General features: G+C 40.2%; 1 protein-coding gene across 1 annotated transcript; it reads right to left on the reverse strand.

Moving 5' to 3' along the window:
• Positions 1–424: 424 nt before the first annotated feature.
• On the reverse strand, positions 425–8,048 carry LOC137322487 (ras-like protein family member 11A). Its single transcript, XM_067985406.1, has 4 exons — positions 7,713–8,048; positions 3,719–3,775; positions 3,540–3,616; positions 425–2,593 (listed from the first exon to the last, which is right to left on the reverse strand). The coding sequence occupies exons 1-4, from the start codon at positions 7,831–7,833 to the stop codon at positions 2,120–2,122; spliced, it is 729 nt and encodes a 242-aa protein (XP_067841507.1). The 5' UTR covers positions 7,834–8,048; the 3' UTR covers positions 425–2,119.
• Positions 8,049–21,295: the final 13,247 nt, after the last annotated feature.

Raw genomic sequence — 21,295 nt, forward strand, 5'->3', positions numbered from 1 at the left:
ACATTAGTGAATTTATTTATTCAATTGACCATGTAACAGTCAATAGGAGGATTACGTCAAATAGTGGAAGTCGAATTAGAAGGCTGTAATCTGGACATGGGGTTCATCTAACATCATAAACCACAAGATTAGTTTACTGCCTTGAAATTGGACAGGATTTTCTGCTTCAGCGATCCTGGAGCATACTGGGATTACCTACTGGGAAAATGCACTCCCTAGACTCTGATTTCCCAACCATAAACTTTAATGGGCTGAAAATCACAAGCTGAAAATTTCCTAATACATTGGACACAGTGATATGTCATTAAGTTGATATTTTTTAAATCACTTTTTGGGTAGGGCATGGCCTTCTTAGTCTGTGCTCTGGGCTTGTGAGTTAATATTGACAGCCGAATATAGTGCAGTCCGACCTTTGCAGAAGAATACCAAATTTATTTCTCACATCATTACAGCAGGTATTGGGAGAAATTATTTGCAGGTAATTACAGAGAATTTCTATATCGAGAACACTGCATAATATAATGATACTTTAATTGATTTATTCTTCATGCCTGTTTTACATCTATGGGACCAACCTTTATCTTTATAAACTTTTCAAAGCAATTGAATGGCTGATTTTACAGCAATCAACATTTTAAACATACAATTCTGAGGTTTAATTCCAGAGAAGCTAAATGCTCCTCTGATTTGCCAAAAATACCTTGTTAAAAGTAATTTTTTAAGAATAACTGGTCACTTGACAAGTTACCAGGTTCTATTCAAAAGGCTATTTTCGTGGTACTGAGCATACCAAGTATAATTTTTATATTTACTTCTGTTTCAGTTTCTTATTTTCCATGGTACTCAATGAGACGAATTTTGAAAAAAAACTTTTTCTGGATTATTAATTTTATCAGTTAAGAAGTGAAGCAGATGCATCTGGCTTGAGAGTGTATATTTTATACCACATGCTGAGGTTCCTGCAGTAATTTCTCCTGCGCAGTCTCTCCACCCAATTAACACTTCTTCACACACTAATGGCCTAATGTCAAGCACATCAAGGGATGATCATATCACTTGAAGCCTGACCAGTGCTATTGACCAATACTTGAAATGCACAGCAATTCAATAAGTAAATTGCTTTGGTTTTGTAATTAAATCATTTTTAAAATGGAAACTTTATCCGCTTCAGACAAATAAAACAGTAGCTCCTGTGAATTACTGAACTGCCAATATACTCATTAATTAGTATAAGAATAACTATAGAGAACTTAATACAAACAACTTTATACCAATGTAGAAAAGAACAAATTTTCTATTTGGTCACAAGAATAACTAATCACTCTTTGTATAAAATACAGCAAAAAGTATTATCTCCAGTAAGCATTGTGCTGTGGTGCAATCAGTATAATACAAGGTACTTACAAATCCATTACACATGCCAGATTGACTGCAATGGTTTGAATATTTCTCATCAGAATCTTCAAACTGGAATTTACAAAAATCACATTTTTTCAACAGAACCCACAAATTATCTTTTAAATAATCATAAGATTCCAGTGGCTAACTGCAACTTCATTATGGCAGCACAGAGACTGTTGTGACCTCTTGCAACCTATCGGGGTCTCTGAACCCTGTATAATCTGCCCTAATTACACTCCACGCTCCTGCAGTCTTTAGCTACTTTTAATCTTCTTGCGACTTGTCCAAATCCTAACTCTGCCATTCTCCCAAGCCCATACCAGCATTTTCAGTAGAAATGACTGCTTTCTTCACAATTTGCTACAAGACTCAAAAAAGCAGAACTGTACAATGAAAGCTTTCCATTACACCTTCTAAAGAGAGCCATTATTGATATCAGAAATGCTATTCTTGTCATTTTCAACATAAGTCATTCACAAGCAATGAATAGCTAGATTGTCACTGGCAGGAATTATATGAGGTTTGGGAATTAAGGAGTAATTCACCTTTCCTCAAGTAACCCCAGCCCCATAAACAACCACTGCACAAATCTATATTACTCTACCATCTTTTAAAGATACTTTTATAATCTTGTTGGAGGTAAAAGGCACCATTTACAAAAGTCAAACATATACAGTGCAATTCTGTTTGTTATCTACAGGGTTTCATAATTTAGATATCAATTTCCTAAAGTGGCACCCGATTTCACTTTGGAAGAAAGAGCCTGTTTGAAGCGTCGTTTTAAATCTTGCATGTTTGGTGACTTTGGTCGAGGAATTATTGATCCTCGTCGTTTTTCTCCATTATTGTTCATGTGCAGTTTGCTAACCTCTCTGTAAACATGCTGAAAAACATCATACACGTCCTCATAGTTCTCTCTGGTGGAGATTTCTAAGAATGTTGTACCAAGTTCATTTGCTAATTGGATTCCATCATTGGTCTGGACTTGTCTGGCATGTAGCAGATCGCTCTTGTTGGCAACAATGATCACAGGGACCTTTGTGTCAGGGTGCATTTTGCGGATATGCTGGTACAGGGGACGAATCAGTTTGTAGCTGTTGTAGTCTGTTATCGAATACACCAAGATGAAGCCCTCTGCCCAGTGAATACACCTGGAGACAAGGTCAGGAAAACGTGCACATTCTCCTTGAACCTAAAAATAAAATAAATTTGTCAGAAAACAGCCCAAAACATAGAAGCATCTTTGTGTTTTTCATAGGACACCTCCTTTCACCAATTTACTTCACAAACTTACATTGGATCAAAAAAATAGAATCAGAAATAAGTTACTCTTGTGCTGAGTTAGCCAACTGCATTCATGGAGGCAATGCATATGCTAAAACTGGCCTCAGTGTTCAAGGTAGAAAGAAAGAGACCAGAGTACCCACTTCTGATTCCTATCCTGTAATTCACTCCTGGCAAGTCCACATAGGAATGCACAGGACCAGAAAAGAACAGTGCAATCTATTTGGCCAGTTCCATGTGTGAACTAGGTGTGGGGAAAGGTTCAGGCTTGGCTGTGCTGTCCCACCACTCACAGTCTAGGCCCATTCTTGAAGAATGGTTACTTAGGCAAGGTATCAGAGGGCTGCTAGCATCTGTGGAACTATACATCAGCAACAGTCACCATTTTTAGGAAATGAGAAAAATAATGCCTAGCATCTGTCAACACTTCTCACTGTTACTGTTCGGAGGGGAATTAAGAGGGGTAACCAGTAAACTGTAAAATGCTAAAACAGTTACTAACAGCCAATAGGACATGGTCCAAAGCTTCCAGATACAAGGCCACAAGGAAATTTGTTAGACTGGCAAATTTAATGGCAAAGAAAAATTATCATTACTGGTTATAAATAATTGGCTTTATTTTATTATACTGGTGTTTAGATAAGCTTCAAATCTAATCTGAAGTTTTTGATTAAGTTAGTCTTCTAATCAGTCCTTGCTAGTTATTATCCAAATAAACTGCAAAAACTAAACAGTAATAATGGTCTCGGAAATGCTTACCCATTATTGACATCAATTAATACATCTTTCCTCTAATTCCCTCAAATTCCTACCCCACACCCCTCTAATATGTAATAGTGCCATTGATACCATACCTGGATATAAGGTGTGTCTTGCACTTGCAGCGAAAGCTGTTCTCCTTCAATATGAACTAGTCTTGAATAAAGATTTCCTATGAGATTAAAACAATAGTTTGTGATAGATTATTTATTCCGTGATTTAAATATTCAGCTTTATTGTTCAATTTTGGTTGAATGGCTTAACAAATACACACCTGTATTTGATTCATAATCCCCAATAAACCTCTTTGTTAAGAACCGAACAATCAAGGCTAGAAGGAAACAAAATAAAATGTTTATATTGCTTTGCAACTACAATTGAAGTCATTCCTTCATATACATTTGAGAAATTACAATGTTCATTGTAAGCATCAGAGACACACAGCTGCTTTTGTGTCCAGTCAAGTATCTCAAATGAAGAGGTTAATGCAGCAGCCCTGTATCTATTCTCTCCTTTAAAACAGAAACAAAAAACTGACTCTATATTGATTTACTGATACACAAGCGCTGCCAGTTCCAGTTGCTGGCAATTCTAAAGGAAACGTGTTGGATTCACGAAGGCTGGCCGCTGTGAACACCTGGAACTTTTCACTATTGAAAGCCGGCAGTGCTACTACAGCTCAAAACTAACATCAACAACTTTATAAGAATCAGCTGCTAGGATGAAGAGGAATAACCAGAGGCCAAGTCTACAGGGACCATGCCCAAGGGCCCCAGCCAAATATGGGGCCTCTGGTAAAACTTGCCATAACGCAAAAAAACTGCATACAGCCACTGGATCAGTGAAGTGTAGCATATTGTGATATGAGTTGGTTTATTATTAATGCAGCGGCTAAACATTCTATGGGCCTTTTCTTTATGCTTTTTTCTACATGTTTGTGTTTTAATGATTTGGGGATGGTTATGCAGGGTTGATGAGGGCCCCCGAATGTTAGAATCCAGCTCTGGAAAGAACTATCTTATTTACAGTACACCTTAAATTCTTTAAGGCAGATTGATACCAGAATCACTGTAGTAAAGGAGAAACTTTTTAAAATGTAAAAGTTACACATAGCTGTTTATAAATAAAACTAACTTGCATTTATATAGCTCCTTTAATGTAGAAATGCAATTATGATCAGATCAGGTTGTGTGAAGAGTTCAGCCCTGACTTGTCATTTCAAAGTTGAAAATCATTGATGTAGTTCATTTGATCTCTGTCAATGATTTCATCACACTTCACTGCAAGTGATTTCTGTCTAAATAAGAAGTTGCTGTTAAATGAACATAGCTCTGCTATGTCAATAGTCAGTTCTGAAGTCTAAAGAAATGTCACTTTTAGCTGAAGAATAAAAAACACTGCAATGTATTTCTCAGTGAAAAGAGGATTGCTTCTGGCTATTAAAAGAAGTCACAGGGATATCAAAGGGACTTATCAAATCTCAGTATTTGCTGATTGTTCCTGACCATTAGCATGGGCAATGTTTATCTTTGAGATTGGCCAGATGGACCACAATGATTTCTTCTTCCCCTGCACATCCTACATTGTTCCTATCCTGTCTGCAAACTGGCAAGAAGGGAAAAACACAACATAAAAATCATGAGCCACCATCCATTATAATACAGGGTAATTTTCTGTAGCAAGACTGCAGAAATTATATCACCAAACAGAAAACAAATATATGTGCAGTTTTGCAAAACTAAAGAAATGTACAGTTTTTTAATAAAAAATGTCTCTTAATTGGTGAATCCAGTACAACACTAATAGCAAACATTCAGCTTCTGCTAACTGCATGTGTATTTTAAAGCCAGGGCAAAAAAAAGCCACAAGTGACTAACATTAAAAGAGAATTTAAGAGTTAGCAAACATATGCATTGTCTTGTCTTATACATACACAGTGCACATTTGTGTGCACACATTCATTGGCCAAGGTGTACTTTGCATTTTTGTCAAATCTGCTCCTGCCACCATTATACAGAGCTCAATGATTTTCTTAACTTTGCCAGAACATTAATAAAGAGATTTCTACTTGCAGTGAATAAACACAATAGATGTATTTATTGAAATTGGCTACTATTTAGATCATTATTCTTGGGCATTTTTACAAATTCTTGGCAAACTTTTTGAAAGTGTCTTTTATCTATTTGGGAGTACATCAAAGTGAGCAATGACCTTGCTGGAGATGGGAATGTTTCCCTCCATTTCATTTATACCCACTAACAGCATGAACATTGCCAAGTCGCTAAAAATACATAAGGTGCAATTTGGCATTAAGAGTTCCCTCTACATTACTCTTGCCATGTACCTCAACCACAGCTTGAGAAAAGCACCCTTATACTACTACTCCAGCAGATGTTTCCATTTCCCACAGTGTCCCTGCTGCCTTTGAAAGTGAAGCTCCCAATTAATACTGATATCACAGGCAGTCTTGTGTTGTTGACTCTATCCACTAAGAACTGGATAGATAGACTGTCCAAACGCTTTCCATACAAGTCCTCTATTCAACCTTTAGGTCATTTTGTTTAATACAGCAAATGGGGGATTGAATTTGCATACCAGTTGTGACAAAATGAAAATCCATTGGAAATATTTTAAAATGTTGAACTCCAGTTGGACTATAATTTGGCTGAAATCTAAACCAACTCATAAATGCATGTGTACCAACTGGATGCATGGCCTCAAATCCCAAAATCCATATGTGCAGTAAAGTGGCCACAAGTTTCCCCATTTGTTCCTCCCTTCCCATAGTTGGCCTGTTCCCCTTCCACAGTGGTTTCCACATCCTCTTAACTTACCTTGACCTTTGCATGCAGACCAGAACAATCCTTAGTTTTAAAAAAACAGAATGTGCACATTGTACATTTGTGTACACAAATTCATTGTGCTTGCACTTTAAAAAAAAAATTGGTTCATGCCCAGTGGGCGAATTAAGTGATTAAAAAAAAACACAGAACAAAAGCCAGCTAGGAAAGGGCCAAGTGAGGCCCACTCACTGGTTCTGAAAACCACTTGTAAGAGGGTTTCAGAGGCATCTAGATCTCCTCATGTCGGGACTCAGCGCAATTTCTTCCAAATCAGGATGTGCTTACCACATTAAAGGCACTTTTAAATTACTGTGGGAAGTTCTCCCCGGTGTTCTGGCCAATATTTATCCCTCAACCAGCATTACTAAAAACAGATAATCTGATCTGATTGCTGTTTGTGGGACCTTGCTGTGTGCAAATTGGCTGCAGCATTTCCCTCCATTACAACAGTGACGTCACTTCAAAAGTACTTAACTGGCTGTGGAGAGCTTTGGAATGTCCTGTGGTGTGAAAAGCACTATATAAATGCAATTTTTTTCTTTCTCTTTGACCAAGCTTTTGGGCACCTGTCTTAAGAGCTCCTTATGTGGCTTGGTGTCAAATTTTGTCTGAATAGGCTCCTGTGAAGCACTTCGGGACGTTAAACTACGTTTTGGCTACTTTAAAGGCGCTATATAAATCCAAGATGATGTTGGGTGCCACCGACTCCCAACACACGGTTTTTGCACAGTCGATGATACTTCCCAGTGTAAATACCCACCCTATCCTCTTATGGCAGTGAATCTCTGGATCCGTCCTCAGAACGACCTTTTCCATAGATCCAACCAACCTTCAGGAGACGAGTGGCACGCTTCAAATGTAAAAGCAGGACAGCAACACAGGGAGGCAGTTTTGGCAATGCACTCCCAGGACCGAGACTGCACTTACCCACAATTTAAAAGGCTTTTATTGGGGCAACAGAGAGAATTCCATCCCATCTATTTGGGCTGGATTTAATCCCAAATTTCAGTGAAAGGATTGTGGCTCACCGACCCCAGCATAAAAGACATAGTGCCCTAGCAATAAGTGAATTTAAAATCAATATAAATTCACAAACTACGTAAGAAGATACTTAAGGTTAAATAGAAATGCACAAACTAGGAATTCAATTTGTGGATGCCGCCAGGTTGCTTGATACTCGAAAGCAAATCGTTTCAATCGTAAACCAAAACCGTCAGGAGCGACAAATATTTGTCTTTACGTCCATCTCGTGAGATTGCACAGTTTAGTTAAAACAGTAAAATGCAACTTCCTGGGAGAAAATCCCAAATCAATTACTTTTTACGCGACTGATAATACTGATCCCTACAAAAGGCAAACTGTTTATCGATTCAATCGACTCTTTTGTAAAGGTGTCGATTTTCCCCAAGCAGAAACGTGCTTTACCTGTTTTCCCAACAGTGCTTGATCCTAAAACTGCGATCTTGATGTCTCTGTTCATTACATTATCGTATGACTCCGGTATCGGGACTAACAGTAAGTTACTCGACATATTATGAAGACGCATCGGTCCTTTACAGGATGAAACCGACTCGATGGAATTTCGGGTAGCGCCGATCCGACTAACCGAAGGTGAAAGTTAAGGGGAAATCTCTTTTTTTTAACAGGTTGGTTTCCTATCCGATCAGCAACCACAAAACAGCAACATTCACCGCAGGTTTACTCCACGCCTCTCCGCCTTTCTTTGTGACCGAGGTCCGAAACCTGCTTCTACTTCATATATTGAGTCTTGTGGGCGAACAACCTCCCACTGCTCACACAAACCAATAGAACTCTTCTGACGAACACATCAACGTAGGTGGACTGAATACGTCCAGACGCAGCAACATCCCCACATTTTGTCTGCGCCGAGGGTTGAGGGATATCTATTAGGCTGCATGAAGTAGATGCTTAATGCCGTTGAAAAGAATAGATATTGTAATTTTCATTTGTTCACTTTATTAGATGTTTGAAGGTTTTTTTTTCCAATGTTGGAGAAAAGAACACTTTTGTTCGCGGTCACCCAATGTCGGCGTGGGAGCAGGATGTAAAGTTAGAAACCCACTCCCTTAGGGTCAATATTATGGGATGAAATTATTAAGTACCTGAAGAAACATGAGTTAGTCAGGGACAGCATAGATTTCTAAATGGCAAGCTACGTTTGACCAAACTTATAGAATTCTTTGAATAAATAACAATAGAGAATAGATAAAGGAAATGCAGTGACTGTGGATTTTCAAAAAAACATTTGATAAGATACCACAAGATCCTTATTACATAAATAATGGCTCATGGAATTAGGGGATTATGTCACACGGGTATAGAGGTGGTTGGAAGTTGAAAAGCAAAGCGTAGGAGTAAAAGAAATTTTCTCAGACAGGAAATATGTGGTGAATGGTGTTCGACAGATCTTTGTTGCGACCGCTCTTATTTATTAGATACATATAAATAATTTGGATTTAAGAATTGAGGAAACAATATCAAAATTTGCTGATGACACCAAATTAGCAAACTGTGACAAGGATTTTGAAAAAATGCAAGACAGTGGCAGATGCAGTTCAAATTAGAAAAATATGAAATAATACATTTTGGAAGTAAGATTAGGGGAAGGAAATCAACCTTTATGTGTAAAATTTTAAATAGGAGTAGGAGCAGAGAGACCTTGGTGTGCATATACACATCTCATTAAAGGTGACAACAGAAGTAGATAAAACCATAAAAAAGACAACGCAATCCTTGGTTTTTGTGCCTGGATGCTTAGAATACAAAAATATGGAAGTAATATTGAACTTGTACAAAACCGTTGTTAGTTTGCAGGTGGACTATTGTGTACAGTTTTGGGCACCCCTTTATAGGAAGGATATAAAAGCAATGAAAAAGATGTATCGTAGATTCACTAGCATATTACTAGGGTTAAAATTATGAAGAGAGATTTGAGAAGGTTATTTCACAAGAGCTGAGAAGGTTAAAGGGTGACCTGACAGAGGTTTTGAAGATTATAAAGGGTTATAATAAGATGATTAGTGATAGATTGTTTCCACTGGCCAATGATAATTATTAAAAGAATTAAAGGGTAGGTTTTTTTTATGCAGAGGATGGTTCGAATGGAATGCTCTGCTAAAAACTGTTGTTGAAGCAGAATCCATCCATTCCTCTAAAAGGGAATTAAATAGAAAAAGAGAAATATTAAAGGATATGCGGAAAAATTGGGATTCTGGTATTAGAATAGGAGGCTTAAGTGGAGAAAAACAGCAGCACAGACCTCTGTGCAATAACAAGCATGATTTCAAATAGCATTCTTGAAACATCTGAGGAGGAGAGGAAGGATAATTTCACTCCCTGAGTCTGGATGTCAACCAAAATCACATCCAAGAGGTGAAAGAACAATGTGCTAACCTGCTGTGTCCCTTATTCCTCTAACCCCACTGGGGTGTGATTGTGTTGTCAGGTCAGCTAATGACATAACTTGCTGAGTGGTAGGACTTTCAATTTATTTAATCAAAACAGAGTTAAAAACTGAACTGGTTGTGTCCCCAATCTTTTCAAACCCTGATAGGCTGGAAAATCAGCCTTTGAATGTAGCGTTGAGCCACTCTGAAGCCAATACATGTGTTCTTCCCTCCTGAAAGAACAGGAGAATTCAGAGGCAAAAGAAAACAGAAAGCAATTAAGTATGATCCGTAAACATAAAAAAGTATAAAAAACAGAATATGATATATTGGAAATAAAGCAAAATTAATCTGCGAAAACAATATTTCAGTTTGTGAGTGGTCAATCAATGGAACAAATTAAATCCTTTAATTCTCTAGGGAGATGATGGAAGCAGTTAATAGTGATTCAATCAAAAGCAAAGTAGATAGATTTCTTTCAGAAAATAACATTTTGGGATACAGTATATGAATAATTTGAGACATGGCATGTGGTAAGTGTAGCATGCTTGGGATGAAAACGGTAACTTTGGGCCTATGCTTCCCAAAGCTCTCCACCACTGGGGTTTTCCTTGTGTCATTTTGGGGTCAGTTGTGGGCTAATTGATAGAGATTGATTGCTACGATTAGTCAACAACTACATTCTAATTGTATCATGTGACTTCCAGGATGGTCGAAGGCAAACTAGGTAGACCTTGGTCTTTCTTCGTCTAGCAATTGTTATGTTGCTATGTTTAGCTTTATTTCTGTGATATTAGTGAATATTTCATCATGGCAGTGTAAACAGAATGCTTTAAAAAACCTAGTACAGGAAGTCTGGAATCCCATGGAACTATTGGCAGTCTAAGGGATAATAACATTATTAATGCAATAGTATTTCTGTGACATAAACATTAGTGCATTTTAATTAAGCTCCAAAATCATCTCACATAAAATAATTGATTATACTTATTTTATATCAACTTTCTAGCATTTTAAAGCACCTTATGAATAATTCCTGAATTAGGTTAGTACTGCATCATACAAAATGGAGCTGTGTATACTTTGGTTTAGCTCCCATTGACTTATGTAGATTGTACTGAAATTAAACAAAGCTACAATAATAAATCGTCTAATATTACAAGTTGAAGGTGTTTGTGGATCCCATACTTGGCAAATTATATATTTTTATACATGCATTTTCCAGTGTGAAATTCTGACTATAGTGAAATATTAGCAATACAAACAAAACATTTACATTAAGAGAGCAGATTATGTATTTACGAGGCTGCATACAGTGCTCGCCACACTGCAACAACAGCTTGCATTTATGTAGCATCTTTAATGTATAAAACATCCCAAGGTGCTTCTCAGAAATGTAATCAGTCAAAAATGGATGCCAAGCCAAAGAAGGAGATATTAGGAGGGGTGTCTAAAAGCTGGGTCAAAGAAGTGGTTTTAAAGAGGGTCTTAAAGTAAGTGAGGGAGGTGGAGAGGCGGAGAGGTTTAGAGAAGGAATTCCAAATCTTAGGAACTTGACGGCTGAAGGCAGGGCCGCCAATGTTGGGAGTGCGGGATGCACAAGAAGCCGGAATTGAGGAATGCAGAATTCTCAGAGGGTTGTAGGACTGGAGAAGGTTACAGAGATAGGAAGGGGCAAGGCCATGAAGGAATTTAAACACAGGGAGTCAATGCAGGTCAGCGAGCACAGGGGGTGATGGGTGAGCAGGACTTAGTGCAAGTTAGGATACAGGCAGAAGAGTTTTGGATGAGCTCAAGTTTATGGAGTCTGGAGGACAGGAGGCTGGCCAAGAGAGCACTGGAATAGTCATGTATGGAGGAAATATAGGCATGTATAAGGATTTCAGCAGCAGAGGGGCTGAGGCAGGAGTGGAGACAGGCGATGTTACAGCGGTGGAAGTAGGTGGTCTTTATGTTGGAGAGGGCATGAGGTCAGAAGCTTAGCTTGGGGTCAAATAGGAAGTTGAGGTTGCAAATTGTCTGAGACAGTAGCTGGGGAAGGGGATGGAATTGCTGGTGAGGATACGGAGTTGTGACGGGGGCCAAAGAAGATGGCTGTGGTCTTCCCAATGAGCCGCAATTTCCTCCAGTTTAACTGGAGGAAATTGCGGCTCATCCAGAACTGGACGTCGAACAAGCAGGTTGACAACACAAAGGCATTGGAGGGGTCAAAGGAGGTGGTGGAGAGGTGGAGGTCAACAGTATGCATGCAGAACCTGACCTAACATGTCTTCAGATGATGTCGCTAAGGGGTAGCATGTAGATGACGAGGAGGGGGCCAAGGTTAAATACTTGTGGGACTCCAGAGGTAACGGTGCAGGGGCAGGAAAAGAAGCCATTGTTGGAGATGCTCTGGCCATGATTGAATAGGTACGAGTGGAACCAAATGATGGCAGTCCGGAGAAGAAGCGTTGGAGGAGTATGGTGTGGTCGACCGTGTCAAAGGCTACAGAAAGGTTAAGAAGGACGAGGAGATATAATGCACCACACTCACAGTGCATGTCATTTCCATAAAGAGAATTACTATCACAGAGTATGTATGCTTGACCAGACCTGGGCTTTTGCTACTACTAATAGGGATCCACCTGGGACAAAATAAACTTCTGTATTTTATTTCATACAGTTTTGAATTGGCTAGAGTTAAAATTGTGCTATCTTTCCTTAGACAATTTCTGAATGAAGACCTGGAGATGGATCATCTACTGGATCAGGCCAAACTGATTGATCGGAACATTGTAGATGCTATTTAAAAGGTCAAGGCATTAAGTCAGAAATCAGGCAATGTGAGAGCCCTTGCTCATCGCCTTTTCACTGTAAAAATAATTTAAAAGCCTTGGGCAAAAGTCTTAACTATAACACCACCGAATAATGTTTGTGTCTATTGGAATCTAACTACCATGAGTATTCCCTCTTATGTATATGCATATCGATGCACGCACTAATATCTATTATCTTTTAAAGACATCAATAGAGAAATAATTGAATTATAGAATCATAGAAGTTACAACATGGAAACAGGCCCTTCGGCCCAACATGTCCATGTCGCCCAGTTTATACCACTAAGCTAGTCCCAATTGCCTGCACTTGGCCCATATCCCTCGATACCCATCTTCCCCATGTAACTGTCCAAATGCTTTTTAAAAGACAAAATTGTACCCGCCTCTACTACTGCCTCTGGCAGCTCGTTCCAGACACTCACCACCCTTTGAGTGAAAAAATTGCCCCTCTGGATCCTTTTGTATCTCTCCCCTCTCACCTTAAATCTGTGCCCCCTCGTTATAGACTCCCCTACCTTTGGGAAAAGATTTTGACTATCGACCTTATCTATGCCCCTCATTATTTTATAGACTTCTATAAGATCACCCCTTAACCTCCTACTCTCCAGGGAATAAAGTCCCAGTCTGTCTAACCTCTCCCTGTAAGTCAAACCATCAAGTCCCGGTAGCATCCTAGTAAATCTTTTCTGCACTCTTTCTAGTTTAATAATATCCTTTCTATAATAGGGTGACCAGAACTGTACACAGTACTCCAAGTGTGGCCTCACCAATGCCCTGTACAACTTCAACAAGACATCCCAACTCCTGCATTCAATGTTCTGACCAATGAAACCAAGCATGCTGAATGCCTTCTTCACCACCCTATCCACCTGTGACTCCACTTTCAAGGAGCTATGAATCTGTACTCCTAGATCTCTTTGTTCTATAACTCTCCCCAACGCCCTACCATTAACGGAGTAGGTCCTGGCCCGATTCGATCTACCAAAATGCATCACCTCACATTTATCTAAATTAATCTCCATCTGCCATTCATCGGCCCACTGGCCCAATTTATCAAGATCCCGTTGCAATCCTAGATAACCTTCTTCACTGTCCACAATGCCACCAATCTTGGTGTCATCTGCAAACTTACTAACCATGCCTCCTAAATTCTCATCCAAATCATTAATATAAATAACAAATAACAGCGGACCCAGCACCGATCCCTGAGGCACACCGCTGGACACAGGCATCCAGTTTGAAAAACAACCCTCGACAACCACCCTCTGTCTTCTGTCGTCAAGCCAATTTTGTATCCAATTGGCTACCTCACCTTGGATCCCATGAGATTTAACCTTATGTAACAACCTACCATGCGGTACCTTGTCAAATGCTTTGCTGAAGTCCATGTAGACCACGTCTACTGCACAGCCCTCATCTATCTTCTTGGTTACCCCTTCAAAAAACTCAATCAAATTCGTGAGACATGATTTTCCTCTCACAAAACCATGCTGACTGTTCCTAATTAGTCCCTGCCTCTCCAAATGCCTGTAGATCCTGTCCCTCAGAATACCCTCTAACAACTTACCCACTACAGATGTCAGGCTCACTGGTCTGTAGTTCCCAGGCTTTTCCCTGCCGCCCTTCTTAAACAAAGGCACAACATTTGCTACCCTCCAATCTTCAGGCACCTCACCTGTAGCGGTGGATGATTCAAATATCTCTGCTAGGGGACCCGCAATTTCCTCCCTAACCTCCCATAACGTCCTGGGATACATTTCATCAGGTCCCGGAGATTTATCTACCTTGATGCGCGTTAAGACTTCCAGCACCTCCCTCTCTGTAATATGTACACTCCTCAAGACATCACTATTTATTTCCCCAAGTTCCCTAACATCCATGCCTTTCTCAACCGTAAATACCGATGTGAAATATTCATTCAGGATCTCACCCATCTCTTGTGGTTCCGCACATAGATGACCTTGTTGATCCTTAAGAGGCCCTACTCTCTCCCTAGTTACCCTTTTGCCCTTTATGTATTTGTAGAAGCTCTTTGGATTCACCTTTGCCTGATCTGCCAAAGCAATCTCATATCCCCTTTTTGCCCTCCTGATTTCTCTCTTAACTCTACTCCGGCAATCTCTATACTCTTCAAGGGATCCACTTGATCCCAGCTGCCTATGCATGTCATATGCCTCCTTCTTATTTTTGACTAGTGCCTCAATCTCCCGAGTCATCCAAGGTTCCTTACTTCTACCAGCCTTGCCCTTCACTTTATAAGGAATGTGCTTACACTGAACCCTGGTTAACACACTTTTGAAAGCCTCCCACTTACCAGACGTCCCTTTGCCTGCCAACAGACTCTCCCAATCAACTTCTGAAAGTTCCTGTCTAATACCATCAAAATTGGCCTTTCCCCAATTTAGAATTTTAACTTTTGGGCCAGACCTATCCTTCTCCATAGCTATCTTAAAACTAATGGAATTATGATCACTGGTCCCAAAGTGATCCCTCACTAACACTTCTGTCACCTGCCCTTCCTTATTTCCCAAGAGGAGGTCAAGTTTTGCCCCCTCTCTAGTCGGGCCATCCACATACTGAATGAGAAATTCCTCCTGAATACACTCAACAAATTTCTCTCCATCCAAGCCCCTAATGCTATGGCTGTCCCAGTCAATGTTGGGAAAGTTAAAGTCCCCCACTATTACCACCCTATTTTTCTTGCAGCTGTCTGTAATCTCCTTACATATTTGCTCCTCAATTTCCCGTTGACTATTTGGGGGTCTGTAGTACAATCCTATCAAAGTGATCTCTCCCTTCTTATTTTTCAGTTCTACCCATATGGACTCAGTGGGCGAACCCTCGGATATATCCCCTCTCACTACTGCCGTGATGTTCTCCCTAATCAAGAACGCAACTCCCCCTCCTCTCTTACCTCCTGCTCTATCTTTCCTATAGCATCTGTACCCTGGAACATTGAGCTGCCAGTCCTGCCCCTCCCTTAGCCATGTTTCAGTAATAGCTATAACATCCCAGTCCCATGTACCCATCCATGCCCTGAGTTCATCTGCCTTGCCCATCAGACTTCTTGCATTGAAATAAATGCAGTTTAATCTAGTCTTCCCTTGGTCTTTGCCCTGCTTTCTCAGACCATCTGTCCGGTCATGTTCTGTACACTCTCCCTTACTGCCTTTTGTTTCTGTCACCACTTTATTTCCCACTGACTTCCTGCATCGGTTCCCATCCCCCTGCCACATTAGTTTAAACCCTCCCCAACAGCACTAGCAAACACTCCCCCTAGGACATTGGTTCCAGTCCTGCCCAGATGCAGACCGTCCAATTTGTACTGGTCCCACCTCCCCCAGAACCGGTTCCAATGGCCCAGGAATTTGAATCCCTCCCTCTTGCACCATCTCTCAAGCCACGTATTCATCTTAGCTATCCTGTCATTCCTACTCTGACTAGCCCGTGGCACTGGTAGCAATCCTGAGATTACTACCTTTGAGGTCCTCCTCTTTAGTTTAACTCCTAACTCCCTAAATTCAGCTTGTAGGACCTCATCCTGTTTTTTACCTATATCGTTGGTGCCTATATGCACCACGACAACTGGCTGTTCACCCTCCCCCTCCAGAATGTCCTGCAGCCGCTCCGAGACATCCTTGACCCTTGCACCAGGGAGGCAACATACCATCCTGGAGTCTCGGTTGCGTCCGCAGAAACGCCTGTCTATTCCCCTTACAATCGAGTCCCCTATCACTATAGCTCTGCCACTCTTTTTCCTGCCCTCCTGTGCAGCAGAGCCAGCCACGGTGCCATGAACCTGGCCACTGCCACCTTCCCCTGGTGAGCCATCTCCGCCAACAGTATCCAAAACGGTATACCTGTTTTGGAGGGAGATGACCGCAGGGGACCCCTGCACTGCCTTCCTACTCTTCCTCTGTCTGTTGGTCACCCATTCACTATCTCCCTCAGTAATTTTTATCTGCGGTGTGACCAACTCACTGAACGTGCTATCCACGACTTTCTCAGCATCGCGGATGCTCCAAAGTGAGTCCATCCGCAGCTCCAGAGCCGTCAAGCGGTCAAACAATAGCTGCAGCTGGACACACTTCCCGCAGGTGAAGGAATCAGGGATACAGGAAGGAGCCCTGAATTCCCACATCCCACAAGAGGAACATGACACGGCGCTGGGATCTCCTGCCATGACTTAACCCTTAAATTAGCTTAAGAACAACTACAATGTCAAGAGAAAAAAAAAGGAAAGAAAAACTACTTACCACTCCCTTTAAGGAGTTTACTCCTTTAAATTGTTCTCAATTTAGAGAATGTTAACTACACTAGGGACCTTGATTCACTAAAAAAATAAACGCTACTTCCTATAAGACCTGCAGACCTTCCCTTTCCTTTTACTTCAGTTACTGTCGATAAGGAGAAATACTCACCTGAACCTACTCACCAATCAGGTGCCTCCCCTGTGTCGCGTCCCGATCTGATTCCTGACGTCACTTCGAACTCGGTCGCAGCTCCGCTCCGCTCGGCTCAGCGCTCTGAAATCCCGCCTTTTATCGGACGCTCCCTCCGCTCGGCTCGGCTCCTCTCAGCTGTTCTCAGCGCTCTGAAATCCCGCCTTTTATCGGATGCTCCCTCCGCTCGGCTCGGCTCCTCTCAGCTGTTCTCAGCGCTCTGAAATCCCGCCTTTTATCGGACGCTCCCTCCGCTCGGCTCGGCTCCTCTCAGCTGTTCTCAGCGCTCTGAAATCCCGCCTTTTATCGGACGCTCCCTCCGCTCGGCTCAGCTCCTCTCAGCTGTTCTCAGCGCTCTGAAATCCCGCCTTTTATCGGACGCTCCCTCCGCTCGGCTCGGCTCCTCTCATAAATATGGTATAATGAATTGAATGTCTTTAAAATGCATCTAACGTTGATAGGATGGTAGGTCTAACTGTATTCAGCTTTGTATTATCATTCTAAGTGGCTGAGATTAGAGTTGGAGATGGCGAAGGCAAGGATTCATTTAGTATGGTAAGTGAATCTATGTAACTTAACCTTTAGACTGCTGGCCGATCCTGAGATACTCCAAGCTCCTTGGGCTAGCTATTTATTTCAGTTTTCTGCTCACAATATGACACTAAAAAGAATCCAAATATTGCAGGAGCCTATTAGTATCTTTATTACTGTAACATTAGCCCTATATTACAAAAATAAACACTTGAAAATAATTTAAAGTATAGAAATATGTTGAAATGGACGGTAAATATCCCATGACATTATTTGGAGATGTGCAGTAGTAGAATGTTTTGACAGGAGGGGAATAAATGCTTTAAGGTTGGCAAATAGAGAAAATCATTGCAAACTATTGTGTACAGTCATTAAACTATTGTGATGCAGTAGCTGTGGATCTACAGAAACTATTTTTGCAGATGCCAACCCACATGAGTGCGGTAAGAGCATTTATACTGTGGGCTGGATTGTTCATTTATGAGATAACACCCACCAGATTTTAATTTTGCTGACGTCATTTTGGGTTACATTGTCTACTGTGATACTGTGATGTCACTAACTTTCGCATCAACTTAATGCGTGGTAAATATGGCTGAGCTTTATTACATTTTATGATCAATTTTGAAACACTTCAAACTATTTCATTTTTGTTTCTGTTTACACCACTGCTATGATGGAGTAGTCCTGCCAAATAGAAATCCTATAGATCTTCATTTGTTCAAATTTTCCCCCTTTGTTTCCTCTTTTCCTGAAGGCTTGCATAGAATGCAGTTGAAGTAAAGGTCCACAGATGCCTACAGCCCTCTGATACTTCATTCAAATGGCCATTCTCCTTGCGTGAGCCTGAACAGTGAGTAGCTAATCGACCATGAAGGGCAGTACATCACAGCCTAATCCTGCTTTAACCTAACTTCCAGCACTGGATGTTAATCAGGAGTATGAGCTCTAACCCTGACTGTAATCAGCTAACTCAGCACAGTCCTGAGAGCTTCTGGACTCCACTTAATGCTACATCAGATGTCTTTAGCCGCTAGGTCACTGATGGAGCCATTTGCTGAAATCTAATAAAAAGCCTATTAATGTTTAAATTGGACATTTCTTTGCTCTTCTTGATGATATACTTTCATATATATATTCACATATTGCAGAACCAATACAGTTTTTGCTATACCTTCAGTATTCTTCTTGTCCAGTGGCCTGTGTAACAAAATAGAGATATTTCTGTATTTTGTTTTATGTGATGCAGATAGTTTTTGTTTGTTTCAAAGCTTTTGTTCAGAAACAAGTCAAAAATGGTATGGTGGCTGGAATAATGTGCTTTTAATGTTAATATGTACATATTGACAGACACTAGAATAGATTGTTCTAATATTGAGCCATTATGAGAGGAAGTAGTGAGGGTTCAGATATTATCATCTCACCTCAAATAGTGCAAGAACCGTTAAACTTTCAGTCTATGTCAAGGAAATGGCTATAACTTGAAAAACATCCCATGGCATAAATCACAACTCTGCCTACCCAACATTAGTAAACAATTTTACAACACCAAGTTATAGTCCAGCAATTTTATTTTAAATTCACAAGCTTTCGGAGACTTCCTCCTTCCTCAGGTAAATGTTTATCTGAGGAAGGAGGAAGTCTCCGAAAGCTTGTGAATTTAAAATAAAATTGCTGGACTATAACTTGGTGTTGTAAAATTGTTTACAATTGTCAACCCCAGTCCATCACCGGCATCGCCACATCATACCCAACATTAGTTCTGCAATGGGACCCAAATTCCATGGAAAAACTGGAAATTTGCATCATCCATGTTGTATCATCCATTATGTTGTGAGGGCCTACAAAAGACCACTCTGTCCAATATTACTCTCATATCAGATTCTGTAAGAAATATATTATGAAAAGAGTACAGTAATCTTTTGTGAACTAATTCTAATTATATTGTTTTGATTGAGTATCTTGTATTGTTTGGTTTCTGTGTATTATTAAATCTACAAGTAAACTCAACCAAGTAGATTTAGCCTATATACATTGGTGTGTCAGCTTGGTATTTTTCACCTTTCAGAAGAGACAGGCGAACATGCTAGCCCACATTATCTCCCATGAACCAGGTTCTGTGATTGTTAAACTTGGATTTGCTAACTCACACACAGCAGGTATAAGGGCTCAGGTTTTGGTTAATAGGAGACTTGGCCTGCTTATGGAAACCACCTTTATACCAGAGGATTGATTGTGCCTGCAAACCATATCCCAGTACAAGTCACTGCCATCAGAAGAGGAGAGATAAAGGGGAAAATTACAGAGGGTAAAGGGGGTGGGGGGGGGGGGGGGGGAAGGTGGAGGGTGGAGGGATTAATTGGTAACAATTTACGAAGAACACAGTACCATTCTACAGATTTTGGCAATAATATCTCTGTAGGTTTGATTTCATTTCCTTAACATTGACTGTCCTCGTCAAATTAAAATGAATAGATTTCTTTTAGTGAAAGTATTGGAATCTGAAAAAACTTGTCATGAAATAGGAACAAGGAGATGACATTTTTTACAAATTTTATTTGTTTCGGACATATTACCTAACAAATCAATTCTGTTACACAAACCTTCTCAGTAACTCACATGTCTGCCTGCTGACCCATTGGAAATAAAGGATGTCATTGTCTACATACAAGATGGAAAGAAAGACGGATAACTCTTTATTTTAGTCTCTTCGTCAAACTGGATTGACAATCCATTATCAATAAATCACGTTGTTTCGCATTGCAATTGGCTTTTATTTTTTTCTATGTGGTCTTGGTTATTTTAATCTTCGGTATGAAAGGTGAGACACTTCCGCTTCACAGCAGAATTGAAAACTTAAGTTTTACGTCCTGAATACACTTACTGCGTCCATGAATACACTTACTGCGTCCATGAATATTACAGGCAGGCAAACCTTGAATGTCTTTTTAAATCGTATCCGACCCAAAGGTTGCTTTTTCTTGTAGTCAATTGCAAATCCCACGCAGGAATGTGGTTGTGTTGTGTGTGGCTGTGTTTACAGTGGGAATCCGACAATTCCCTGCATTTAGTGACTAATAAATAATTAGCAATTGTATAAGTTGTTTTTCAGCAGTGCGTAAGATGGTTCAGCGCACAGGAAATTATATAATACATTCCTTTCATAATTGCCCCCAACGACATATCCCATTAGCGATTAGTCAGCCAAGGCAGCATTTTTTAAATGCATCAGTGTATGTGTAGATATGTCGCATGGGGCTTTATAATATTATTTACTTTTTAAAATAGACTAATCATAACAAGACGTAAATGTTAAAATTTAGGATGATCGGATTGCACAATTGATTTGGTTATAAAATGCACTATATTATCGAACGCAGTAATTTTGAATTAATTTATTATATCGCTACAAGAAAGAGTAGAGAAATATACCGTGGCGCTTTGTCACTGAGAAGAGACGCAAAAACGTTTTGCTATTAATGTGATAATTTTAAGAGATCAGTGAACACGCTGCTCCGAACAATGATCAGAAATGTTACTGCAGCCATCGGGAAAGACGCTCCGTCGCTGGTAAGGAGTCTGTTACTCTCCTATCCACAACAATATACATTTCAAATCTGAGAGCTACGTTTTAAAATATTTCTTAGATATTTTAAGGAATATGCATCCGCCATACACATACATATGTTGCCTCTGCTGTACATCCGACAGCAGCGCTTTCTATAAAATGTATGTACACAAAACCACCCAGATCGAACAGAAAACAAGGAGCTAAAATGACCAGCTTAGCACCGGAAGAACAGTTACTACAT

This window comes from Heptranchias perlo, chromosome 6, assembly GCF_035084215.1.
Source record: "Heptranchias perlo isolate sHepPer1 chromosome 6, sHepPer1.hap1, whole genome shotgun sequence".
Taxonomy (NCBI): domain Eukaryota; kingdom Metazoa; phylum Chordata; class Chondrichthyes; order Hexanchiformes; family Hexanchidae; genus Heptranchias; species Heptranchias perlo.

Bases quoted from the DNA above. Each gene is read 5' to 3' on its own strand.
- LOC137322487 (XM_067985406.1), bottom strand. From the start codon at position 7,833: ATGCGTCTTCATAATATGTCGAGTAACTTACTGTTAGTCCCGATACCG. The intron at 3,617-3,718 runs GTGTGTATTTGT...TTAATCTCATAG, and splicing joins GGATTATGAATCAAATACAG to GAAATCTTTATTCAAGACTA. The intron at 2,594-3,539 runs GTATGGTATCAA...TTTTATTTTTAG, and splicing joins AAGACACACCTTATATCCAG to GTTCAAGGAGAATGTGCACG.